At 37.1% G+C, this 26,272-nt stretch overlaps 1 protein-coding gene across 1 annotated transcript in view; it reads left to right on the top strand.

Moving 5' to 3' along the window:
• Positions 1–12,269, top strand: part of SCAF8 (SR-related CTD associated factor 8) — a 101,933-nt gene extending 89,664 nt beyond the window's left edge. Inside the window, 1 exon segment of the mRNA XM_049653161.1 lies at positions 169–12,269. Coding sequence (XP_049509118.1) covers positions 169–1,622 — 1,454 coding nt within the window. The 3' untranslated portion in view covers positions 1,623–12,269.
• Positions 12,270–26,272: the final 14,003 nt, after the last annotated feature.

A 26,272-nucleotide genomic window follows, 5' to 3' on the forward strand; every position in this document is an offset into this window, starting at 1 on the left:
TTTTAGCTTTAAGTTTTGTTTAGTATCTAGTGCATCTTGATTGTTGGGGGATATAAGCAGCTAACTCTAGGCTAACTACTGGGAAATTAAAGCATTAGTAACTATAAATATAGTTTCCTTTTACATGAATGATTTTTATGTGTGTTATTTTTCCTTTTTCTGTTTTAGTGATTCCAAATGATATTTCAAGTGGCTCTGCAATTTTAGGAGGACAGCCACCAAATGTGACAAGCAATTCTGGAATTTTGGGAGTCCAAAGACCAAATGTGTCGAGTAATTCTGAAATTATTGGAGTCCGGCCATCTAATGTTTCCAGTAGTGCTGGGATTATTGGACCCCAGCCACCAAATATTCTAAATAACTCTGGAATTTTGGGACTACAGCCACCAACTGTGTCAAGTAGTTCTGGACTTTTGGGAGTGCTACCCCCAAATATTCCTAATAATTCGGGACTAATAGGAGTACAGCCACCAAATGTTCCGAACACTGCTGGACTTTTGGGAACACAGCCACCAGCCGGGCCTCAAAACTTACCCCCTTTAAATCTCCCTGGTCAAAGGATGCCTGCGATGCCAATGTTAGACATTCGTCCGGGACTAATACCACAGACACCTGGACCAAGATTCCCTTTAATACAGCCTGGAATCCCACCCCAGCGGGGAATCCCTCCCCCGTCGGTACTTGATTCAGCTCTTCATCCACCACCCCGTGGTCCGTTTCCTCCAGGAGATATTTTTAGTCAGCCAGAAAGACCTTTTCTGGTTCCTGGAAGACAAAGTGTAGACAATGTTACTAATCCAGAGAAAAGGATACCACTCGGGAATGATAACATTCAACAGGAAGGAGATAGAGATTACCGGTTTCCTCCCATGGAAGCCAGGGAAAGCATTAGTAGACCTCCCCCGGTGGATGTTAGGGATGTGGTTGGACGGCCTATAGATCCAAGAGAAGGTCCTGGAAGGCCTCCGTTAGATGGTAGGGATCATTTTGGAAGACCTCCTGTCGATATTAGAGAGAATCTTGTGAGGCCAGGCATAGATCATCTTGGTCGAAGAGACCACTTTGGCTTTAATCCAGAGAAGCCCTGGGGGCACAGAGATTTTGATGAGAGAGAACATCGGGTTCTGCCTGTCTATGGTGGTCCAAAAGGCTTACATGAAGAAAGAGGTCGATTTCGGTCTGGAAATTATCGATTTGATCCTAGAAGTGGTCCTTGGAACAGAGGATTTGGACAAGAAGTTCACAGAGATTTTGATGACCGCAGAAGACCCTGGGAGAGGCAAAGGGATAGGGATGACAGAGATTTTGATTTCTGCAGAGAAATTAATGGAAACCGTCTTGGACGAGATAGAATTCAAAACACCTGGGTCCCCCCTCCTCATGCTCGGGTTTTTGATTTTTTTGAAGGGGCCACTTCTCAACGAAAAGGTGATAACGTGCCTCAGGTTAATGGTGAAAATACTGAGAGACATGCCCAACCACCGCCTTTACCAGTACAGAATGATCCTGAACTTTATGAAAAACTGACATCTTCAAGTGAAATAAACAAGGAGAAGAGTGACACAGTTGCTGATATAGAAAGTGAACCAGTGGTAGAAAGCACAGAAACTGAGGGGACATAATCATCACTCAGTAGGTAAAAGATACCTTTTGTAAAGTTGTCATCTCTCTGTAATAGATTAATGGCTGACTGGACCATAGTTGTTCACTTTTGTCTGCCAGAATTAAGTTAATCTGATGTTCATGTTCACCTTTCTCTTAAAATAATTGTACAACTGACTTGTATAGACATTGTTCTTAATATGAACATGGTAGGTAAACATTTTTTTATTTTTCTGATAAAATATAAATGTTGCCCCCAGATTCTTTTAACTTCAAGGAAATGAATAACAGCTTGTCAGAGACTTCCTATGGAAGAAAGAATTTTTTTAGATACTACCATTAGGTTGGATATGGTAATAGATATATTTCAAAATAGCAAGTGGTGGTATATCTTATCCATATCTTTAGGCTGCTGCAGAATTTTAAAGTAATAGACAAAGCTGTGATATTTTATGCAAAGACTGGCTCTAGATATTTGAGGAGCACAATACAGAGATTTTAAAAAGTGATTTTGTAAAATCTACACTATGGTCTCTGTTTCTCCAAAGTAAGTGTTTGTGATTTGTTCCTCATACTGCAGTGAGTAAAAAAGAAAAAAAAAAAAAAAAGAAAACAACATAAATATTAAAGTACGTTTCAATGTTGGGTGAATTTTGTTTTTAGATGCCAATAAAACTTATTTGTTTGATAACAGTGTTCTAGGAATTGTATTTTTTTAATCTACAAATTCTTAAAACGTTGGATCATTAGCAGCATGTGCTTAGTTGTTGCAGAAGTTTTTTTATTACTCTTGATAACAATGAAGAACTGTGTGGTGGAAAAACATGTACTCTGATATAAAAATCATGCAGTCTCATTAGTATGTATGTAATATCTGTATATATTTATTGTGTAAATCCTATGTAGATTTTTCTGTTTCTCTGTATGTCTGTCTTCATGTACATACAGAGAAAAATAGTTGATAGTTTAGATTATAAAATATTCTTTAAAATCGGATAGAAAATTAGAGAAATTTGGCTAATTGACAATGCTCATAGTCAAAACTCTTAGCCTTTATGAAGGTAAAATAAGAAATATTGTAAAGAAATGCATTGACAGTTTGGCAATTCTTTTTTAACATAGTTAGGCATGAAGCCAGAGTTAGCATGGAGCCAGAATTCACATAAATGCTTGCATTGCTTTGTTTCACATTATATTTGCTATTCTGCATAGATAGTGCTAGTACTAAAGTACTTATTGGTCACTTGCCTGAGGTGAATTTCTTAATTGCACAGAATATATAGAGGTGTTGATGGATTTAAAAACATTATATTTCAGGAACAAAGTGTCCATCATGTGTTCTGTAGGCTGTGGGTAACACTGTTCAGATTAGCCTCCAAGGTAAACTGAGTAGCAGAAAAATTGGGGATTGGTTTCCTATTTATTTATTTATTTTTGCTTTTAATTTTCATTTATTTGCTATTTGTTTCTCCTTTGGGTTTTACATATATATACATATATTAAAAACCATTGGTGTTTTTTTTTTTCATTCCTAATGAAGGCTTTTATTTGGTCCTATGAATAGTCCTTTTGTTTCCTGTGCATTCCCAGCCACTCATCATTTGCTCTATTTCTCTAAAATTCTTAAGCTACATTTGTCAAGCCTGCCTAAAATAAGGATAGAACACACCAGCCCTCTAAAGTTGGATTTAAATGTAAATTTAAAATTGGATTGGTTTGGCTTACCTCTTGATAATCTAAACAGCTGTAAGAGCTTTAAGGTTGGTTCCTGGCCAAAAATCAAGTCATTTCTTCTTAAAGGTTCTGAACAGAAATAGTACATTATTACTTTTGTTATGTGAAAAAGTGGGTAAGCGTGGAAATTTGGTGTTTATTTTTAAGGTAATTCAATATAGTCCAGCAATTTGAGTTGGTTTCAGATCTTTTCCTTAGGGTAACAGGAAAAACTGTGACAGTGGTGCAAAGTATTAACGTTCAGGAATGATTAGCCTTGTCCTTAAGGAAATTATATTGACTGGGATTTCAAACTACTTTAGTTGTATTTACCATTATTAAAATTAAGTGATATTCACTTGGATTAAGTAGCAATAAAAAATGTAGACTTTTCAGTGACTTTTGATCCCAAGTTTTTAATCACTGCTGGGCCTTCATGTGTAAACTTGAAAACAAAATATGTAGAAGCATCGCACTGGTTTGAAGATTCTGGTGGTGACAGTTAACCTAATCAGTTGTCAGTAGTGTATCTAGAAACCTATCTTGGGAGTGTGTGACACTCTTAAAATAGGTCGAGAAAAATTTATGTCTACTCGTTCTCACTTTGTCCTTATTTTGTAGTATAGTATTTAAGTGAAAGGATATTACTCATCCTTATACTGCATTTCCGAAGTTTGTATTTACGTTCACCAGTTTTTTGAATGATGGAGAGAAATTAATTGTCTTTGATTAAGTTTGACGTAGAACCTATCGTGTTTTTGATGCGTTTGATTCCAGTGCTGTCACTAGAATACTAGCCAGTAGAAATAGCAAGGAGTGACCTGACCACTTGAGTACAGTTGTTCGAAGTGCTGCAGGCAGTATCTACATGAGCCACCAAATCGATAGTGTCTTGATTTGTGATGTGTTAGAGAACAATATGACTCTCAGTATAATAGACTACAGTTTTAGTAGATGCTTTCTAAATGTTTTTTTTGCCTTTAAACATTTCGTTAAACATTGGCTTCTGTTTATAGCATAAATACATACAGTGCAGTTTGATCATTTATATTGCAGTTAGAAACTTGTTTTACAGCACAGCAGTCATCTGCAGCACATTGTAGGTGGAATGCTAAATTTATTTCAGTATGTAGGATGGGAAATGTTTAGCATTGGAAGGTGGAATAGTATAAAATTATTTGTTTAAAACTCTGGAAATGACTTTATATAATATTTAATTGATAACATTTGTTCATTATTTAAGCTATTACATTCTTACCAGAGTTTCTTTTGTCCTGATAATTTAGTGGTCTCGTTAAATGTATTGGCCATTTTCACTCATATAAAAGATTATAGTTTATGGAGCCACACGTTTAAGGTTGTTTTGGGGTGGGTCAGTTTTATTACACTCAAAAAGAAAAACTTACCTCTTTCAGTTTGAAAAAGTATTTTTTTTATAAACACCATTGTTCATCAGATCTAAGGTGCCATTTATTGTAAGAAGCATCGTTCAGGAATAAAAACTGTTTCCAGCATGACATGCCAGTGATTATGAGACCCATCCTATTTCGGAAATGTCAAATCTAATGGTGTCTTAGAATCAAAGAAATGCGGTATTCATTATGAACTTTATATAGATATATATATAATCCCTTATTCATTGAGTGATTTAAAGAACATTTTGATGTTTTTTTGTCATTGTATATATTTCAAATGGGCACAACTTTAAAGAAAAAGTAAATTTTAATATCCAATTAAAAATAATTTTGTTATACCTTATGTGCCTTTATTATTACTTTATGGGGTGCTATATTAATAAAATGTTTTAAGGGCTTTTAACTTTCAGAGAAAGGAAACATTAAAATTTTTCTCTTTAAATGTTTTACATAATGTAGAAGAGGAGAAGCAAGTATCTTTCTATTCATTTTTAAGATAGGCAAAATTAAAAACTAAATATTTGTAAATATAATAAATACAGAAGTGTGGCAGAGAATTATAAATGTTTCCTTAATTGAGGATGCTGTGGTTTTATAAAACTATAACTTAAGTTTTTTAAGCACTAAAATTTTAATTTTCCACTTCAAAAGAAATAAAGGTTACTACTTTTTAATGGGAGATTTAAATACAAGACACCTTGGTTTAGCAAAACTTTCTGGAATTAGAATTCAAAATTAATGGCCCAGATTGTTTTCTTTAGGGGGGTGTATACTTTAAATAGGGATGTACATATTGAAAACAATTTGAAATACTCTGTCTCTGTGGTTCTCAGACAAGAAATATACAACAGAATCACCTGTGGAAATAGGAGGTGGGGGGATGTCACCACAGACTTACAAATACAGAATCCCCTAGGAAGATACATATTTTTATACACACACACATACACACACACACACACACACACACACACACACACACTCTCTTCCCTTGGTGTATATGTATGCTTTTTAGACCCCCACAAACTACCACTTCAAATAGATTAAAACATGTAAATACTTAATATGCCATGCACTTGAGATTCTTCAAAAAAATTTTAAGTAAAATACTTTGGTAATATAAAAATTATTTTTAATGTTTCAATAAAGTATATACTTGTGGCAGTTGGCATTGGAGTATGAATAAAAAATAGAGAAGTCATTATCACAGTTCTAAACTCATTAAAGCATTAAGAATTAATCTAAAAGATGAATTAAGGGAAGAAAGGCATGGAAGGAAACATCTTGACATGGTTTTATAGGAAGTGTTTTTGACTCAATTGAGATTTAATTATAGGATACCTCAAAGAAAAATTTACTTGATTTAAATGCTTTGATTATGGAAAGGGACCCTTTGGGACAAGATTGTGAGTGTCAAATTTATCAAGGACTAGTAATATTTCTAGTAGGATTACTTAGATGTGGTTGCATGTCAGAAACTAACGCAGATCTGTGGTTTATTTTGCATGAGCTTTGCTGAGACATTTTTCTCCCCCTCTACTTAATTCTCTCCTGTTTTGGGGTTCTCTTTTCATTCTGTATGTACACTTAGAATTACTCTGCCCTGTTCTAATCATGCTATAGAACAAATAATCTGAGTAACTTGTAAACTATAACAGTAGATCAAGGGGTAGAATTGTGCTAATGGACTAAGTTTACATCATAGAAGCGGTAGGTGCATCGGATAGTAGGATTGTAGCAGGATTCTCACACAGTCATGACACCAAGGCTTTTCTTTCCAGGAAGCAACTTTATTCATGCCAGCATGGCTCCGTTGTGTTCGTACCCTAAGAACTGAGCCCCGAACGCCATGTGGCATAGTCTTTTATGCATTTTTGACTTGTTTTCCATATATGGTAACACACAAACATGCAGTCTGATTAAGTGGTCTCATGTTACAAGGTCGTGAGCGAGGTTATGTTCCTGTGTAGCCAGGTTGCCTTGAGGGTTTTTGGTTTTTGGGTTTTGTTTCTTCATTTTTTAGGGAGGGGACCCTACCACAGGATGACCTATAGTGAAGGAAGTGGAGGAGGGAGCTCTTATGCACAGAGCTCACTAGATGGTAGAGAGTAAACTTAGAACTTGTGGCTTTGAGCCCTGAATTCATGAGAAGTAGAGTCTAATGAGCGCGTTACTCTGGCATAGCAATGGCAAATATGTTGCACTTGGTTGACCTGTGTTGTTTGGCCCTCTCCACACTCCATGGGAGCTGTCACTATTTTGTCCTACTTTTCTGCCTTTCTCCGAATTCTCCAATCCTTCTCGGGGCACCTGCGTGGCTTAGTTGGTTAAGTGTCTGACTTCTGCTCAGGTCATGACATTGCAGTTCATAAGTTTGAGCCCTGCGTCGGGCTCTGTGCTTGACAGTTCAGAGCCTGGAGCCTGCTTCGGATCCTGTGTCTCCCCCTCTCTCCCTCTGTCTCTCTCCCTCTCTCTCAAAAATAAATAAGCATTAAAAAAAAAAATGTAAAAAGCGTCATCATAGCACTCCAGCCTCCTTTTTGACCCTTTATTCCAAGCAAGGACTATCAGTTGGATATAATTGTATTGAAAGCAGTTTGCTGCCCCTTGGCTTAGCGGTTTCTAGGGTCATTTCTAGTGTTTAAACACCTTGAGTATATGAAATAAATTTTCTCCTCTGTAAAAGACCACTTGAGGAAGCCAGAGGAACAAAAGGAAAGACTAACAACATTGGAACTTTTTAAGAGACCACAGATTTCCATGCCATTAGGTTTTCAAAACTATTTCTAACATTTGCTAGATATATATGTCTTTCAGACAAGTTACTGTGCCTCCAAGCATCATTTCTTAATAACTAATCTGCGCGGTTACATTTTTAAAATGGTCATTGGTGATGTTAGCTAGTACTTAATAGACGTGTACTATGTGACAAGAACTGGGATAATTTTATTACCTGTATAAGACTCATGACAATCTTGTATTTTAATACCTATTTTGCTAACAAGCCTGTCACAGATTTATTTCCCAGGGTCACCCAACTTGTAAATACTTGAGGAAGGATTGAAACCCAGGTCTATCATTTTGAAAAATGAGTGTGTAGCACCTCCTAAGGTTCGAGACATACATGGCAGAGGCTCACCAACTGTTAGCTCCTCTTTTTTTTAAAAGGCAAATAGGGGCGCCTGGGTGGCGCAGTCGGTTAAGCGTCCGACTTCAGCCAGGTCACGATCTCGCGGTCCGTGAGTTCGAGCCCCGCGTCGGGCTCTGGGCTGATGGCTCGGAGCCTGGAGCCTGCTTCCGATTCTGTGTCTCCCTCTGTCTCTGACCCTCCCCCGTTCATGCTCTGTCTCTCTCTGTCCCAAAAATAAATAAATAAACGTTGAAAAAAAAAATTAAAAAAAAAAATAAAAGGCAAATAAAACAATAAAAAGATGAAAGGCAAATAAATTTGTGCAGGCAGACATAAACTTGAACAGCCAGTCTTCTCCTAGGATAAGGCTTCATTTAAACACTAAACTGAATTTGTATTTTCCTTATTACAAGTACCTGTGGGACTCTCTCCTTTTCCTATAGCTAAATAATCACTCCAGCTGCATTTTCTTAGATTCTGTTTTCAGGGTTTGGGTTTTTCTTAAGGTTATGCTATGATATAATATGGTTAACTCTCTTAAGATGGTATTTTGAGGTTTTTGTTTTTGTTTTTTTTTAATGTTTTATTTATTTTTGAGAGAGACAGAGCACAAGAAGGGGAGGGGCGGAGAGAGAGGGAGACACAGAATCCGAAGCAAGCTCCAGGCTCTGAGCTGTCAGGACAGAGCCCTATGCAGGGCTTGAACGGATGAACCACAAGTTCATGACCTGAGCCAAAGTCAGATGCTTAACCGACTGAGCCACCCAGGTGCCCCAATAACATGCTATTTTGGAGGCAAGTTTGTATTGCACTGATACTAAGTAAGATTTTTTTTTTTTACTGCAACTTTCCCACAAATAAAATATCAAAACTTATTTATCTTTTAAAATGTTTAAATATATGTAAAGCGGAGCCAATGGTTGCTTGCAAGTTTATATTTTAGATTGTGGCTGTAGGAGCTCCTGTCAAAATTTGGCATTTATACACTCTATGTATTGACAAAACTTAGTAATCTGTTTTCTTGTGTATAAAGCTCCTATATTAAGAATATTCCATGGCTTGAATTAAGTGAAATATGTCAGGTTGTCTTTACACATAGTAAGCATTCAGTATTGGTCTTTATTCACCACTTGAAATCAGGCAGTTTTAGAGCCCAGCTCTGTTGTCTTTGATAGCAGTGGATAATTTGCAGTCATTTTACTTTTCTCAAATATATAATCTGATTCTAGGTTTTCTTTCTCTTCAAGTCTTCTGTTCAAATCACGAAACTTAGATTCATTTAAGTTTTAATTCATAGCATGTTCTGGTGCTGGCCTTTGATCACCTTTTCCCAAGTCTTTGGACAGATGACTTTAAACATTGTGGCCATATTACTGGCTAATTTGCATGTCAGGGGAACATGCTTATTATATTTGTGAGATTTCTATTTCTACTAATCTTGTCAAAGGTAATTATTATTTTACTTATGATTATTACATGAAATAAAAAGTTCTGCATTTGAACAATGAGTTTTTAGTAACAGGAGTCTTATGTTTATTACTGAACTTTGGTCAGTTTGCATATTAATAAGAATGTTAGTAAATCAGAAGACTTGTGATGAGTAAAATTAACCTTTGAAAGTATAAGGGATAAAACTTTCAGAATTGATCTTTCTGTGATGACTGAAATTAGTTTGGACCTTTTAAATAGGAGAGGGTAGCATTTACCATCTCCGTAAGTTCTGAAAAGCATCACATCTTATATAGTGTGGTCATACCCAGGATAAGGATTTAGAGATTGCTAAGTAGTTAAACTATCAGGGCTTACGTTAGGACATTTTTAAAAATTTACTTAATAATATTTTAACTATAGCCCTTTGTTTTTATCATACTACTTTATGAATTGTTAGCCAAATGACCACTAGTTAAAATACATTCTCACTGCAGGGAGAGAAGGGCTTGGGTACGGAGAGGCTTAACATTTTTGACCTCTGTGTTGTGAACATTGTACATAATTTATCTTCAGAAATACACTGTTTGGTAGGATTGTTACCTCTTTTTTACAAATGAAGAAGCAAATTCAAGTCCAGGGTTAAACGGATTTAATTTGCACAGGTGTTTGATGCCAGGTTTTGCTGACTCTGAAGCTATGCTTTACTTTAAAAGATGCTGTTTTGGAAAGGTAGATTTTAATTCATAACCTGTGTAATTAGTTTCCTGCTATAACAACATTGCCAAACATCGGGGGTCTTAGAACAACAGAAACTTAGTCCCTCACAGTTCCAGAGGTGAGAAGTCTGAAATCAAGGTGCTGGCAGAGCCATGCCTCTCTCTGAAGGCTCTGGAGGAGAATCCTTCCTTTCCGCTTCATAACTTCTGGGAGTTTTAAGCAGTCCTTGGTGTTCTTGACTTGGAGATGCACCTCAGTCTCTGCCTCTGTTGTCAGATGATGGGCCGTCTTCCATCTCGTGTCTTCACATCATCTCTGTGTGTGTCTAAATTCTCCTCTTATAAGGACATCAGTTCTGTTGGATTAGGAGCCCACCCTACCCCAGTATGGCCTCATCTTAGCTAATTACATCTACAGTGACCCTATTTCCAAATAAGGTCACATTCTGAGGTACTGGGAGTTAAGACTTCAACATATATTTTTGGAGGACACAAGTCATAACAGCCTAGGACTGAATTCTGTAACTATTGAAGATCTAAGTAAACAGACCTTGAAAAATTTAAAACACACACAGTGGGAAAGGTAGTCACATTTTAGAGTGACAAAACACATCTTTATTGAATTCTATTTTTAAATTACTTTGGGTATTACAACAGTCAAATCTCTAGTACAAGAATTGCAAGCCGTTAAAACGCAGTAGCACTGCCTAGCTTTTTAGATGAATTTGTAATGCCCATAGTATAAAAGTTAATTTCTTTAGTAATAATTGAATTAAAAGAATTTGGAAAGAAGATGCTGTACTATTAGTATTATATAGCAAAGAATCTTTTTACTGCAAATTATTCTTGCATTAAAAAAATTGACTTTAAAAAGTGGAGGTTTTTTAAAAACTTTATTAAATATAGCTACCCTGAAAATTGCTATGTGTCTTTCCGTTTCACTTCTGTTTGTTTTAAATAGTTTAGCATTTTCTTTTTTGTCTACTCATTAAAAATTTACCTTAAGTGATAGGACTATCACTTTGCCATTTCAGTGGTTTATTAGAAATTAGTTTTATTATTTGCCAAATAAATAACCAATTTATTTGCTATTTTTATTTAGTGTTACAACCTTAATACATTTCTCTATTTCTTTTGGTAGAATTAGTACAATTTGTATTTGATCAAGTAAAAAGAACTTTGTATCAACTGAAGTCAAAGTTACATGAATATATAGGTCTTTACTAAATAGGTGTCTTAACAAAGGCCCCTGTGACTTCATAGAAATTCGGACAGTTCTTCTTGTTTTTGTTTGAAGAACACCAAAGCACTTAAAACACTGCCTGGCATGTCATATTACATAGGTGTTCACTATTGTAATTGTGGATAATGGCCAGTAGAGACTTAGGGACATGCAAAGTAGTGTTGTATTGGTTGCAAATAATTAAGGGATTATTTGTACAGATTTGAATATTCAAAATGAGGAAAGAGAGGATAGGGGAGTTTTGTGTGGTTCTTGGAGCTTTATAGGTCTTTTGAGACTTTTTTTTTTTTAACCTCTAAAGCTTCAACTCCTCGAGTTTATTTGTCTGGTGCTTTAGGCTAGTGGCAAGCATCCTGTTGGCCCAAGTGGCTTGCCTGTCATGAAGAGGTGGCTGTGGTCTAATAACAGGAAGAACAGTTAAAAAGCTTCCTTCCTGGGGCACCTGGGTGGCTCAGTTGGTTGAGTGTCTGACTCTTGATTTTGGCTCACGTCATGATCCCAGAGTCATGGGATCGAGCCCTGTATCAGCCTCTACACTGAACACGGAACCTGCTTGGGATTCTCTCTCCCCCCACTCCCCATCCCCCCCCCCCCGCCCCGTCCCTCTCCCCAGTTCATGCTCTCTCTCTAAAATAAAATTTTTAAAAAGTCTCCTTCCTTTTGTTAATTGCTTAAATATGTCCAGATAGTAGTAATTCAGTGGTTAAAAATAGAGCATTCCTCATTTTTTTATTCAATAAAGCAGGAATTTGAGTTTTAAGAGTATACATTTTTCATGAGACTTGAGAAAGGCTAATTAGAAATGAAGAAACGATTTACACTCCTATGAATATATTCATGCTAAAAATGTTGTTAATCACTGAAATAAACTAAATACTTCCTTAAATTGTGTCTGACTCAGTCCATTGAATGGGAAACCACAGTTAGAAAAATGATTTTCCAGTTTGTTATTAGATCTCCTTATTTGATACTAAGAGTTTGAAAAACATTTAATCCCAAAATAAGTCTGTCAAATAAAATTTGAGATCCAAGAGATTATCTGTTGGAGAGGAGTAAAGTTACTTAACTACTGCCAATTCTGAAATCTCTAGTCACTCATAGTAGCCAGTTTAAGAAGATACATAGGATTCTTGACTCCATTAGCAATCACAAAATGCAACAGTAACTAGTTATCTGTACTTTCAAATGTGAAGCAGTAATTTTTAAATCATAGCTTTACAAAAATAACAGCTAGACTCTTTCGGGATAACGTAAAATTTAATTGTTACCTTGATACAAAAAGCTAATTTTGGAATGGGGCAATCCCTTAACATGTTAAAGCTCTTACCTTTCTTTGCCACCTTGGTCATTTTAAGTTTATTTGTTGGACTAAAGATACAGCTGTAGCTTTAGTCTTCATGTGGAAGAGTCGAAATACGTAGTATACCTGCTGCCAAATTCACAATTCAAAGCCTTTATTTTCTTTTAAGCTGTGTATTTCAAGTTTTCTCTGTAATACAACTTCTATATTCTGGGCAGGTAGAAATCCGTTCACATTTTAATCAGTGCCAGACTAAGGTTGATTTCTAAATTACTATTGGTTTTCAAAGGGTGAAAAAATGGCTTCCCTCACTGCAAAAACAACTGTATTTAACTAATAGTAAAGCTAGGGAATGTGGAAATACTCATGGATGAAGAGAAAATTTTGATGGGAGGATTCACCTGAGAAACTATAGGGATAAAGGCACTAGCCTTTAGATCTCATGAGCTTCTAGCTATCTAAGGGTTATAGACAAGGGTATGGCCCTGATTCTTTCTAAGCCCCTAAACATCAGATGGAAAGGATTTTAAGAGTATGGAAATGGTGTGACCAGGTTTTGAAAACAATGGTGATATCTAGGTTCAGAGAATTAAAGGAGGCTGGCACTTTGTGATTAGTCATTAAGTCCTTTGAGGTGTAATTGTCTCAGTTTTTCCAAAGGAATACTTAATTTTCCCTTTGTTCTTAGCAACTTGGACAGCTCTCCACTCCTTTTTGTAGCTCTAAGTGTCTTTTTGTCTGGTGGGAAAAGAAAGTGATTACAGAGCAAGGCCTTTTGTTGGGTTTGGCCTTTACTGTTGTGTTTGTCCTCAAATTATCTATTCGGGCACACCTTACATAGAGCACTTACTCTGACAGGAAGTAGTTAAGCCAGGTTGATTTTTCTTGGTAAATATTTTTGCTATTGTTCAGTGAGTAGTCTGACTTTACTTTTGTTTCTGTCTTGGCTGTTTACCTTTTTAATTTAACATTTCAAAGAGTTTCTGATCAAATACAACTCATAGTTGGAAATATGTGTGTGCACACTCATATACACATGCATATATCAGATACCTTCTCCTCAAAGAATCTTCAGCAAACGTAAATTTTCTTTTGATCTTTTTGTAATGGCACTTGACTGTTCTCTCAGGAATCAGACAACTTAAAATCAGTGTCTTGTCTTTCTCAGATTTGAGTCTCACATCTGCTTACCAAACTTGTACTGCTTTAGGAATTAGATCTTTAAATTCTTATTGTCTTATCCGGGCCAGCTCAGTCTTCTTTAAGTGCTCCAGTAACCAGAAATTAATACTAAATGGGTACCCAGTACTAAATATATTCTCAGAGAATGAAGGTGAGCAAGAGCCACCTTTATATATAGTCTTTAAAGCAGTAATATTGGGGCACCTGGCTGGCTCAGTCAGAAGAGCACATGAGTCTTGATTTCAGGGTCATGAGTTCAGGCCCCATGTTGAGTATAGAGATTACTTAAATACAATTTTAAAGACATAAAGCAGTAATATTTCTGACAGCTGGCTAAAGTACTAGCTTTAAATCATTTTTTAGTTACTCATCTTCTAATTGACGATAGCCTAATAATACTCGTTTACTATCCAGTGCTCTTAATGCCATCAGTACTCTGGGTCACTTTGTGGATTTGCTTCAGCTTTTTTCTTGGACCAGCTGAGTCCAAAGCTGCCAAAAGTCAGCTGAGGCTGAACAGGACTTGAGAGAGGAGCCAGAGGGGTGCGGCGGTGAGAGTGACTGCGACAGGGGTGGGGGAGTGGCCCTGTCAGCCTTTGACCAGATGCTTTCTGTTCCAGCTCAGAGTCCTTTCCTTTTCTTTTTCTCTCTTCTCTTTTCCTGTATGGACATATTCTTGGATGTCCTAATTGATGAACCACTACTCTAAACTCCTTTTTATCAAACTGATAAATTCAAAGCAGAGTACTTCGTTGTATTGAGCCGGTGTACCTAGCATTGATTCATAGAAATAAATATGGCATGTTTGGCTCATCATGTATCACAAGTACATATTTGAAATGCCAAGCAGTAGACCTCTTGGGATGGTGATTAAAAAGCAAAAAACCCAGGGGCGCCTGGGTGGCGCAGTCGGTTAAGCGTCCGACTTCAGCCAGGTCACGATCTCGCGGTCCGTGAGTTCGAGCCCCGCGTCAGGCTCTGGGCTGATGGCTCGGAGCCTGGAGACTGTTTCCGATTCTGTGTCTCCCTCTCTCTCTGACCCTCCCCCGTTCATGCTCTGTCTCTCTCTGTCCCAAAAATAAATAAAAAACGTTGAAAAAAAAAAAATTTAAAAAGAAAAAAAAAAAAAAAGCAAAAAACCCAGACATTTCTCTGGTTTTGGAATTTAGCCCAGGAAAGAAAACCCCTCGGGTGCTCCTGCTCAGACAGCCAGATACACACCCTTGAGCCCTCTAGTAAATGAGCACTCATGGCGTATTCATGGCATTCCCAATGCCTTTGTGCCACCGTAATTATTCATACACCCTTATGCTTGCTAAGCATAACGTAATCTGGAATTTACTTCTGTAACAGAACCTCTGAAGCTTAGCTAGCACTCTTGCTTCTGGCTTTCCCATATCTTTCTGATCTTACAGCTTTCGTCTACAATTTAAAAAAATCTTTGAAGCCATAGGTGAGGGACTCACGTTATTTTTAACTGTAACTTGCACAGTAGAAAGAACCCGGAGGCTGGGGAAAGTTAACATTGTAATTGATGAGTAATGGAATCTGTTATCTTTTTATGCTACAGCATTTGGGTTTGTTTGTTTTTTATCTAGAGCCAGAGTAAAAATATAGAAGGCGTACCAACATTTCCTTCCCCCCGATGGATAGACACATAAACTTTTACTCCCACAACTATGACAGATACCATTAAGCTCCTTCCTACCGACAGACTCCTTCCTGCTGAGTCCCAGATTTTCCACATTGCTGCTCCAACAGTCGCTGCGAGTCCATTGTTAGCGTTAGATCTGAAACTTCTTCCTGGTCCTGAAGGAAGTTACCAAAAGTTAAGGGGTTAATTGTATGCCTTTTTAAAGCAGTTATTCTGGTGTCATCCTCTCAAGGTACAGGGTACAGGTTTTTGCTTCTTAAGGTGACATTACATGATGTTATACTTGACATTAACACTGTAACGATAATATCCTGTCTTTGCCTTCACTGGCTTTGAGATGCAGTCTAATCTTGCATAAGTTAGTGAATTAAGTGTTTTGTTCTGAATTCTTCCAAGTATTTTTCAAACAAAACTAGGAATATAAAGTTACTTATTAACTTTTTAACTTTATTAACTTTTAATTTCATGGGTGTCCTAATGCCCTGGTTATATTTTGGCCTTATTTTAGCTTATTTTTACCTTATTTTAGGGCAAAGAATCCTTAATGAAGATGTTAAATGGAATAATTACATCTTTTGCCATTTGTTTTAGGTTGGCTTTAACCTTGTCAGTAAAATGGCTTTCAGTTACTGGAAACATGCTATGGCATGACTTTTGAACCCAGTTAATTTTTGTTTCAGATATTAAAATAAATTTTTATTTTTTTAAAAAAGTTAAGGGGACAATTATTTTTGTTGAATTAGATTAGAGGAGGAGGTTTGAGAAGGAAACAGAATTGAAAAGAACTCAGAGAATGGAATTAGGATTAATATATTTGCATTACTTCCCAGAGAAAATAAAACGAGTGAGAGGCCGATGCTAAGATTATTTAAGAAAAGAGCAGGAATTGTTTAGCACCGAAATAACCTAGATTTCTTTTTGAAATGAAAAGGTGAAGTGTAACATTAAGCTTTCGCGTTTATATAGTCCAAGTTCTTAGTATAAAATATTTTAAGATTATGGGTGATCATGGAAATCAATGCATATGGCCTGACTTTGATGTTGAGCACCCTCAAAAATTGGATCCATTTTGTTTATATCAAGAAAAATAAACGTTTCAGATATTTGTCCACTTTGGAACTTGACTGAACTCTGTACCTTGAATTGATTGAAGTGTCTAGTAAAATCTGATTTGTCTAATGTTGGCTTTGAAGTAATTTGATTTTTAATGTGTAACCATACATAGACTTGTTTTTCTATGAGTAGCTTAAGACTTGAGCCAGATAATTGAAATCCTTAGATTTGCTAAACTATAATTGAATTATATTATGTCTAGACTGTCCTTTAACTATACTTATATTCCCTTTCTTAATTCTTATGCTTTTTTGCATGTTTCCAAAGCACATGCAATTTCTGTTCCTTTTGGGAGGAATGGAGACATAACCTAACAACCTTAGACATAACCCTGATTGCTGTATGAACATGTTTACCTTAGGTAAATTCTTTTGCTTGGTTGTAATCCTAGATATCATTTTGTAGTTAGATTTTGGATAAAGTGCATGGGATTTTCCTAATATGCCCACTATCAGAGATCATCACATCACAGGCCTTAAGTGCACAGATCAAATTGCAATCAGAGATACACTTGGAGGGTGTTCACAGTGGTCTTTAAAATATGGAATTTCAGCTTAATTTTTCGTCCTTTGATCAGTCTATACAGCAGACCTGAAAGTGAATCCAACTTGAATTTTCTTTCTTTGGAAGAGAATGGATAACATATCCAAAGCACTTACTCAGTATTAATATTAACTTCAGATGGTTGCAAAGCCTAAAGGAATTCTGTTTAGCGAATGAAGCTAATCAGAGTGAGATTATAACCAACACTGGTTTCTCTCTAGTGGTTGCTCTCTTGAACATGTTCTTGTTTTGCAGTTTAGTTAGTGCGGATGAGAATTGTTGCCGATTATATCTGGGCCTTTTGTTTTAACATATTTTGGTGTGAGATGTGTTTGGTTCTTGAGGAAGATAACTGCTTAATGCAAATCCAGTTCCATTAGCTACACATGAAGGTGCTTCAGTAAATTTATGGATCCAGGAAAAAGAAAAAATTTTCTGGGGCAAGTTTCCTTGTTTTTTAAAGGATGTTTTTAAGAAGATTTTTAAATGAGACACATTTTTTTGCAGATCACTTTTCTTGGTAATTTTGACAAATATTGCACATGTGGTCTCTTTTCCTTTGTATGAGGGCAACTGCTTAAACAAGTAACCTTTTGATATTTTCAGGAAATTATAAATATGTTATTAAAACATAAATCAGATTTTCAAGTTGTAAAGACTCTATTTGGAAGATAAAATATGATCTAAAATGGCTAGTTAAAATCTTTTGTGAACTAGTCACTTTAAAAAAAAATTTTTAATGTTTATGTATTTTTGAGAGAGAGAGACAGACAGAGCATGAGCAGGGGAAGGGCAGAGAGAGAGGGAGATACAGAATCTGAAGCAGGCTCTAGGCTCCAAGCTGTCAGCACGGAGCCCGATGCAGGGCTCGAACCGCAAGCCATTAGTTCATGACCTGAGCTGAAGTTGGACGCTTAAGTGACTGAGCCACCCAGGTGCCCCTGAACTAGTCACTTTTGATAGTGTAGAGCAGTGAAGCTTTTGGGGCCCAGGTATTAATTTTTTGTCTACACTGAGCATAAATGTAATGTGGACTAATACCCAGCAGCATATGAAAGTTAATATGACAGTTTTTCAAATATGATGGCTAATTTAAAATACTAGGTTATTTTACTTTTGTGTCTTAAAGAAAAGTGTTGATTGTAATGGGTAGGATTTGGGACAAATACAGAAACTTTCCTATTGAAGAGTTTACAAAATTATGGTAAAATCACATATTCAGGGGGCACCTGGCTGGCTCAGTAGGTAGAACATGCGACTCTTGATCTTGGGGTTGTGGGTTTGAGCCCCACGTTGGGTGATTACTTAAAAATAAAATCTTTTTTAGAAATTGCATATTTGGCAGAAGAAAGATCATTTTTTACCTGTAAATTTTTGTTCTGGCCAAAAAGAAGATGGTTCTTTTAAGAGAATACTTTTTACGGTTATTCATTTCCTTAAATTATTAAGATATTTTATTAAAGATCCTTCAGTGTAATCCTCAAGCTCAGGTTCCTTTTGTGTACTATTTTCTGGAGAGCTCGTAAAGGGAAGTCACACTGCTTTTGAAGCCTGGGAGAATAGAAAGTATTTCTTAGATTGCTTTCCCTAGGTTACATGCCTCTACCATTCTCTGCCGAATGATTCCAAAACTTTCCCACTCAACACAAAACATGCTTCTTTCCCCGTAACGGAGGACCTTCCTCTTTTCTAGTGGTACAGCTGATGGATGGGAACCACTTGTTTCACCCAGTATCTCTAAGCTTACTTAAAATTATCTGATCTCTGCCACTGGACCATTTGTTCTCAACCAGGAAGATTTTGCCGCCCTCTTTTGCCCAGGTGACATTTAGCAATGTCTGGAGACATTTTTGGTTGTCATATTTGGGATAAGGTTGGGAATGCTGTTGGTGTCCAGTGAGTATTAGGAGCAAGGATGCTGTTAAATATCCTGCAATGCATAGAACACCCCCTATGACAAAGAATGCTCTCTCCAAATGCACAAGTGCTGGGGTTAAGAAACCTTACTGTAGTCTTAGGAGCACGTGTCACTCCTTGCCTCCCTCCTGTATTTTTAACTTTTCCCTCTTCACTTGCCCCAAGTTTTCCTATTAATGTGCTTAAGTCTCTCACACAAAGTAAGTGTGCCCTTGACCTTTTCTTCTTTTCTGGTTTCTGGCCTCCATATTTCTTTACAGGAAGATCTTTGGAAAGGGTGTTTCATTTGTTTCCATTTCTTGTTCCTTCTACTCCTCCGTGCACTATAGTCTGCTTTTGACCTCACCAATCCACTGAAATTGTTCTTTCTAAAGTCATCACGGCCATGCTGGACTCCATGATCTGTTTACCTTTCCCTGGTGTCCTTATCTGGTCTCTACCATAAACATTGTGTTTCATCGATTTGATACAATTTGCAGCTCCTCCAGAGTGTTTGACTGCTTGTCTTGAAGTTTCTTATGCCTGCAGTGGGATCCTCCCCTTCTCTACTGTGCAGACTCCTGTTTATCTTCAGGACTGAGGGCAAGAGTGGCATCTTTAGCCTTTTCTCCTTTCCCCTGGAAAAGTAGCCATTCATGCTGCATGTCTTTATTATTAGAACTTTGTGGTTATGGTGCAATTACTTGTTGACATGTCTGCTCTTCAGAGGCTGAGATCAGATCTTATTTGTGCTCCTGGTGAAGTGTCTGAATCAATACACATTTAGTAAAAATTTCTTGAAAGAATTTATAATTTGGGGTGCCTGGGTGGCTCAGTCGGTTAAACGTCTGACTTCAGGTCAGGTCATGATCTCACGATTTGTAGGTTCAAGCCCCATGTCGAGCTCTGTGCTGACAGCTCAGAGCTTGGAGCCTGCTTCAGAATCTGTGTCTCCCTCCCTTGCTCGCACTCTGTCTCTCTCAAAAATAAATAAACGTTAAATTTTTTTTTAAAGAATTTTTAATTTTTTGAAAGAATAATTATTAAAAGAAATTAGAAGAGCCAAAAAAAAAAAAAAATCAGAGATCTGGAAAAATTTGTTCTTAGCAACATAAAGCCTTTAGACTACAAACAAGTTCACACTTGGAAGCTTGTTAGAAACTCAGAGTCTCAGGCTCCATCTCAGATGTACTGAATCAGGATCTGCATTTTTTTTGTTTTTGTTTTTGTTTTTGTTTTTGTTTTTAATTTAGAGTATGAGTCGGGGAGAGGGACAGAGGGAGAAAGAGAGAATCTTAAGCAGGTTTTACGCTCAACGTGGCACCTGATGCAGGGCTCAGTCCCACGACCCACGGCTCATGACCTGAGCCATAATCAAGAGTCAACACTCAACCGTCTGAGCCACCCAGGCACCCTAGGATCTGCATTTTTAAAAGCTCCTCTGGTGATTTGTAGGAATGTTAAAATTTGAGAAACAGGGCTCTAGTTCATTTCTCTTTCCCCTAACAAATGTGGGTCTTCAATATGTTCAGTTGGAATACACGCAATATTTTTGATGTTTGTGAAGATTAGAATACGTCCTTTCGTAATTATATTTCTCATAAAACAGCAGTTAGCAGAAGCCCTGCGGGATACTTATTTCTGACAAGGAAGGGAGATCGTTTTTTAACTAGAAGTGCTTCTTCTTGGTCCATGTAAGAGTTTTGACACCACCTCTGATAATGTTTGTAACAAGAGCTTTGAGTGTATTTCTCATTCTGTCTGAAAATGGAATTTCGTTAAATCTCGTTATAGGCACTGTGAATTTGCATTAAGGAGACAAATGCATAGACTTCTTTTAGTCCTTTCTGATTTGGAGGCAGAGGTCCCACTTTACCAGGAGATACTGGCATTGTGCCCATATGGAGTGGATATAATTTAATAAACTATTTGACAGGTTTAAAAGTCATTGAAAAATGAGGTGTAGAAATTGGAAACTGTCAAGGCTTTGTTATTGAAAAGTTACTATAGAAGTATAACCCAGCCGTGCTTTTAAGATGAGCATATAATGGTGAGTGCTGTTATATGGCACAGCTTTTGTGTATTAAATATGTAGGGTTTCAACTGTACTATTAAAATTTCTATAACATAATTTCCAAAGATACAAGAAATCTGATTTTTTTGGTTAATGGGTGTGAAAAAAAATGACAGCTCAAAGTTAAATGTTTTGATCAGACATTTAAAGTTCCAAGTCTCTTGTCAAATTCTTTGAAACAGTTTAAAGAAGTGTATTTATTTATTTACATTTTTTATTTTTTAAGTAATCTCTGTGCCCAACATGGGGCTTAAATTCACAGCCCCGAGATCGAGAGTGCAGGCCTTTACGAACCGAACCAGCTGGGTGCCCCAAAGAAGTTTAAATATTTTAAATGCTGAAACTCTAAATATAAATGCTCAAGGGGTGAAAGTTGGAGAAAGCGTGTTACCACATGGGTGTATCATCGGAATAATGGAGAAACAAATTCACAGAAAATTCAGCAAATACTTACTGAAGAATGTGTATATTTAGTACTTTGATAGATAAAATCGGTGGTGGTAGTAGGTGATGGGAAAGATAGCAGGGGACAGACAGAACACAGTCCTTGCCTTCGAGGAGCTTGCCTTCCAAATGGGAGACCTCCAGTAAACTGTAGTCCAGTGTAATGTGCTAAGAGCTGGAACAGAAGGATATACAGGATGCACTGGACACTAGTTGTTAGATTTTGGTTACAAGTTGCATTTGTATTTCAGCAAATGAACTCCCTAAGTCTCAATATCCGTATCTATAAAACAAAAGTAAATATATCTTTCTGGAAGGCTTGTTTTGAGGATTAAATGCAAATACACGTCCGGTGCTTTGTGCAGTACCCAAAATAGACTGATGGCTTAATAACTGTTTGCTCAGTGGCGGTTACTGTGTCACTGTAGAGAATCCTTCCTTCTAGCTTTGTGCCTTCTGCCTTACTTCCTTTTTTCTTTTCTTTTTATATTCATAGCCCTCGCGCATGGATTTGAGGGAGGCTCTCTAGAATCGTGGAGGTCAAATCTAGATGCCTTTGGAAGTTTATTTTCTCTTATTACTCCCCTCTCAATGTCAATATAACCCAAGTTATCTTTCCATTTTTTTTTTTTTTTTTTAAGTTTCCGGAACGTGAGTGGTGTGGCCCTTTTACAGGATATTGCCTCTCATCATTTAACATCTGCAGTGTCCTGTAAGAAAGTCCTTGGGCTCATGTGGCTATTTAACTGTTAAAAATTAAAAATCCGCGGGGTGCCTGACTGGCTCAGTCAGAAGAGCATGTGACTCTTCATCTCAGGTCGTGAGTTCAAGCCCCATGTTGGGCAGAAGAGTTTACTTAAAACAAATTCATTTTCTCGGTCACACCACCTACACTTGAAGGCTCAGCAGCTACATGTGGCTTGTGGCTACCAAACTGGATGACATAGTTGTGGAACACTTCCAAACAGTTCTACTTCATAGCACTACGTAGAGCAGCGATTGCTGACAGTGTAGGACCCAGGAAGTAGGGTGTTTACCTTAGCCGTTTTATGATAAATGGCCATAATTTAAAATTTTATATATATGTTAAAAAAAGGCCCATTAACTTCTGTTATTTTTCATTCAAGAGTTAAAATGTGGGGTGCCCGGGTGGCTCAGTCGGCAGAACAAGGGACTCTTGATCTCGGGGTCAAGAGTTCAAGCCTCCCATTGGGCATAGAGCTTACTAAAAAAAAAAAAGAAAGTTAAAATGCTTGACAATTTTGATTCTTATAAGTATACATTTTTAATTTTGTACTTTAATTCTCACCTGAAGAGTTTTGCTAAAACATCTTGAGTTTTCAAATAAAATTCAGGAAAGTTAAAACATTTTTAGCCATCTTTAAAATGTTTTTCATGATTACAGATAACAGTGTCTAATGAGACAGACTGCTGTAATCCCTTCTTCTTCAGTCTTTCGTATCTTATACTTGCCATTTGTTGTTTTTTTTTTGTTTTTTTTTTTTCTCAACAACTCAGCCTGGTGTTTTCCAGACTGTTCTGTTAGGGGGCTTCATACTGCAGCCACCCTTTACAGCTGCGTTGTTACTGAGGGCGGAAACACAAACACACATGCTGACTTTGAATGAATCCGCAAAAGTAAAAAGACCAAAAAGCTTCTCTACACACTGTTGCTGTTGGCCAATTTACAGTGAGTGGAAGTGTTCAGTTATACTTAACATTCCAGATCAATTTGCCAAGAACCTGACTGTTCTTCCCCCGAGTATCCTCCTGTGTGCCTATCAGGATCCCCCCCAGACAGACCTTTTTTTTAAAAAAAATTCTGTAGCCCTTAAAATGACATTATTTATTTTCTGGCTTCTTGCAATAAAAAGAAATCAGATGTCCTGTCTGATTTTTACTGCATGCTTATGATTTGAAGGCATATTCTCTATAAGATAATAATTATTCTTAAAGATTGGGGATCAGATCAGAGTTGAATAGAAAGGGAATAATCCTCTCAAGTTTTTAAAAACAACTTGTATTTAGAGGTTGAAAGCACCGTAGAGATCATTGGCTATATTTTCACACAAGAAAAAACTTAGATCATGCCTTTCACTTACGGTGATGGACCTAGGTAGCAGTATTTTTTTTTTAATCTTTCCTTCATATAATGTGTGCCTATAATTCACCTAGCATTTATAGTTTGTGCGTCTTCATAGGAATGCAATAAATAAATTTGATCAAAGTGACTCAGAGAGGGCACTTATTTCATCTGTTAGGCTCAGGGTTTTTTTAAATATAAATGGCCAATCATTACAGCTAACTCAAGTATTTGCTTTGGGGTCTTAAAAAGTAACACAGCTACTGGGGCGCCTGGCTGGCTCAATCAGCAGAGCAGGGAACTCTTGATCTCAGGGTTGTAAATTTAAGCTCCACATTGAGCGCAGAGATTACTTTTAAAGAAGTAACGTGAGGTACTAATACATGTTACGATATGGTCAGCCTGGAAAATACTATGCTAAGGGAAAGAAGCCAGACACAGAAGACCACATATCGTATGATTTATTTATATAAAGTATCCAGAGGAGGCAAATCCAGAGGATTTATATAAAGTATCCAGAGGAGGCAAATCCAGAGGAGACAGAAAGTAGATTAGTGCTTGCCAGGGGCTGAGGGGAAGGGGGAAATGGAGGGTGACTGCTGATGGGTACACGGTTTCTTTTCGAGTGATGAAATGTTCTGAAATTAGATAGTGGTGTTGCTTGTGCGGCTCTGTGAAAATGCTTCAAACTGCTGAATCATACACTTGAAAAAGGTGAAAGTTGTGCTATGTGAGTTGTTCCTCAGTAAGAAAACGAAAACCAACAATGCGTATAAACCTACCACATAATTAGCCCTCCGTAAAGATTAGCTGCTACTGCTGTTAGGAACCATTTGTGAATGTTAAGAAAACAATGCCGAAAATCCCGGTAGTGTAATGTTATTTTATTTCACTGCCTGAAATACTTATAAGTGGTGTAAGCATTGATAGCTTATTTTAATTATTTTTGTTATCACTGGCAGTGCTTATGATACAAAAAAGCTGTTTTTCCAAATGCAGATGTTAACTGTAGCGGTATTTTTGTAGGAAAGGATTCCATGTTTTAGTCAGTATTCCAATATCATTTCAACAGTCCTCTTAATATAAACATAAGTACCATTAAAATGGTAAGTTTTATGTCAGTATATTTTACCACAATTTAAAATATAATAATTAAACAAACATGAAGTCTAAAGAGAGTTGTTTATTCTGAATTAGTCTCTATGTGCCATGCTCTAGTCTTGTCTGTTTTCATTAATTCAGAAGAAGATAATCACAGATTCAAATCCTTAAAGATAACAGATTATATATATATATATATATATATATATATATATATATATATATTCAGTTTGGAGCTTTGTAATCATTAACAGCTAACATTTCATGTTTATATATACCAGGTGCTGAATAGGGCACACAGGAAATAAATTCCATACCTTAAATTTATCTCAAAATGTTAGCATAATAAAAGATTCAGTGATTTTGGTGTGTGTGTGTGGGGGGGGTGTGTGTTAGCTTCTCACTTCAGCTCCTATATCAGTTGTCAGTAACTCACACAAATAGAAAGCTCTAAGTTTCCGAATCTATAATAAAGAGGTACTGTAGAGCTTCATGAATGCTGGGAGCAGAAAAAAAAAAATCGATAGTTTCAAGGACTTAACATGAGAAATAGTTGCGGACAAAGACAATTTACTAAGTTGTAGCCTTAGTGCCTGGTAATAGCACTTGATGCATTAATGCAAAATGTTTACTCTGGTGCCTGGGTGGCTCAGTTGGTTAAACAGTCTACTTCAGCTCAGGTCATGATTTCACAGTTCGTGGGTTCGAGCCTGCGTCAGGCTCTGTGCTGACAGCTCAAAGCCTGGAGGCTGCTTCGGATTCTGTGTCTCCCTCTCTCTCTCCCCCTCCCCCACTTGCGCTCTGTCTCTCTCTCTCTCTCTCTCTCTCTCTCTCTCTCTCTCAAAAATAAATAAACATTAAAAAAATTAAAAGTAAAATGTTTACTCAGATATTTGTTCGATAAGTTGACTTACAGGTCTTCATTGGGATAGAATTTGTTAATAAATAACATAAATTGTGGTAGCTGTTATCAAGCTACTTCAACAGGACTAGCATTTGGTTTGAGTGTGAGTCTAGGTTGGGATGGAGATAGCAAGAAATTTTCTCAGTGTTATTGCCTTCAAGGAACTTGGAAAGTCATTGAGGGGAGGGAGGGTGTGGAATACGATAAAGAGCAGTGTAGTAAAACACAAGGCAGAGTGTGGTCCACTGCGTCAGTATTTGGTGAAGATGTGAATGAAATGCTACAGATAATCAAAGTGGTGACTGCACTTACGGTGGAAATGATATTTGGGATAGCCCTTGAAGGACTGCCTTAAGATGAAGAAGGAGTGAGAGGTATTCCAGGCAGGAGTATTGACCCAACTGGGTTAAAGGTATAAGCCTACGAGTCAACCATGATAAGACCCAGCTGGCTGGAGCTGGCAAGGTCGCATTAGGAATAAGGTGACATGTGGTTTGATTGGTTAGTTTGACACTGGATTACACAGACTCTTAAGCATCAGGAGCTGAGAAGTTCACATTTCGTCAGGCCGTGAGGGAGCCACTAATTTGATGATTTGGTGTTCCAGGAGAGATTAATCTGGTGGTTTTATGTAGGATAGGAGAGTGTGAGTGGAGAGACTAATGGGGTTGCTCAGAGTACCCTTGTGGGTAGCATACGCTTTTCTGTGACACGTAAGACTGGTCCTA

Source organism: Panthera uncia, assembly GCF_023721935.1.
Source record: "Panthera uncia isolate 11264 chromosome B2 unlocalized genomic scaffold, Puncia_PCG_1.0 HiC_scaffold_24, whole genome shotgun sequence".
Classification (NCBI taxonomy): domain Eukaryota; kingdom Metazoa; phylum Chordata; class Mammalia; order Carnivora; family Felidae; genus Panthera; species Panthera uncia.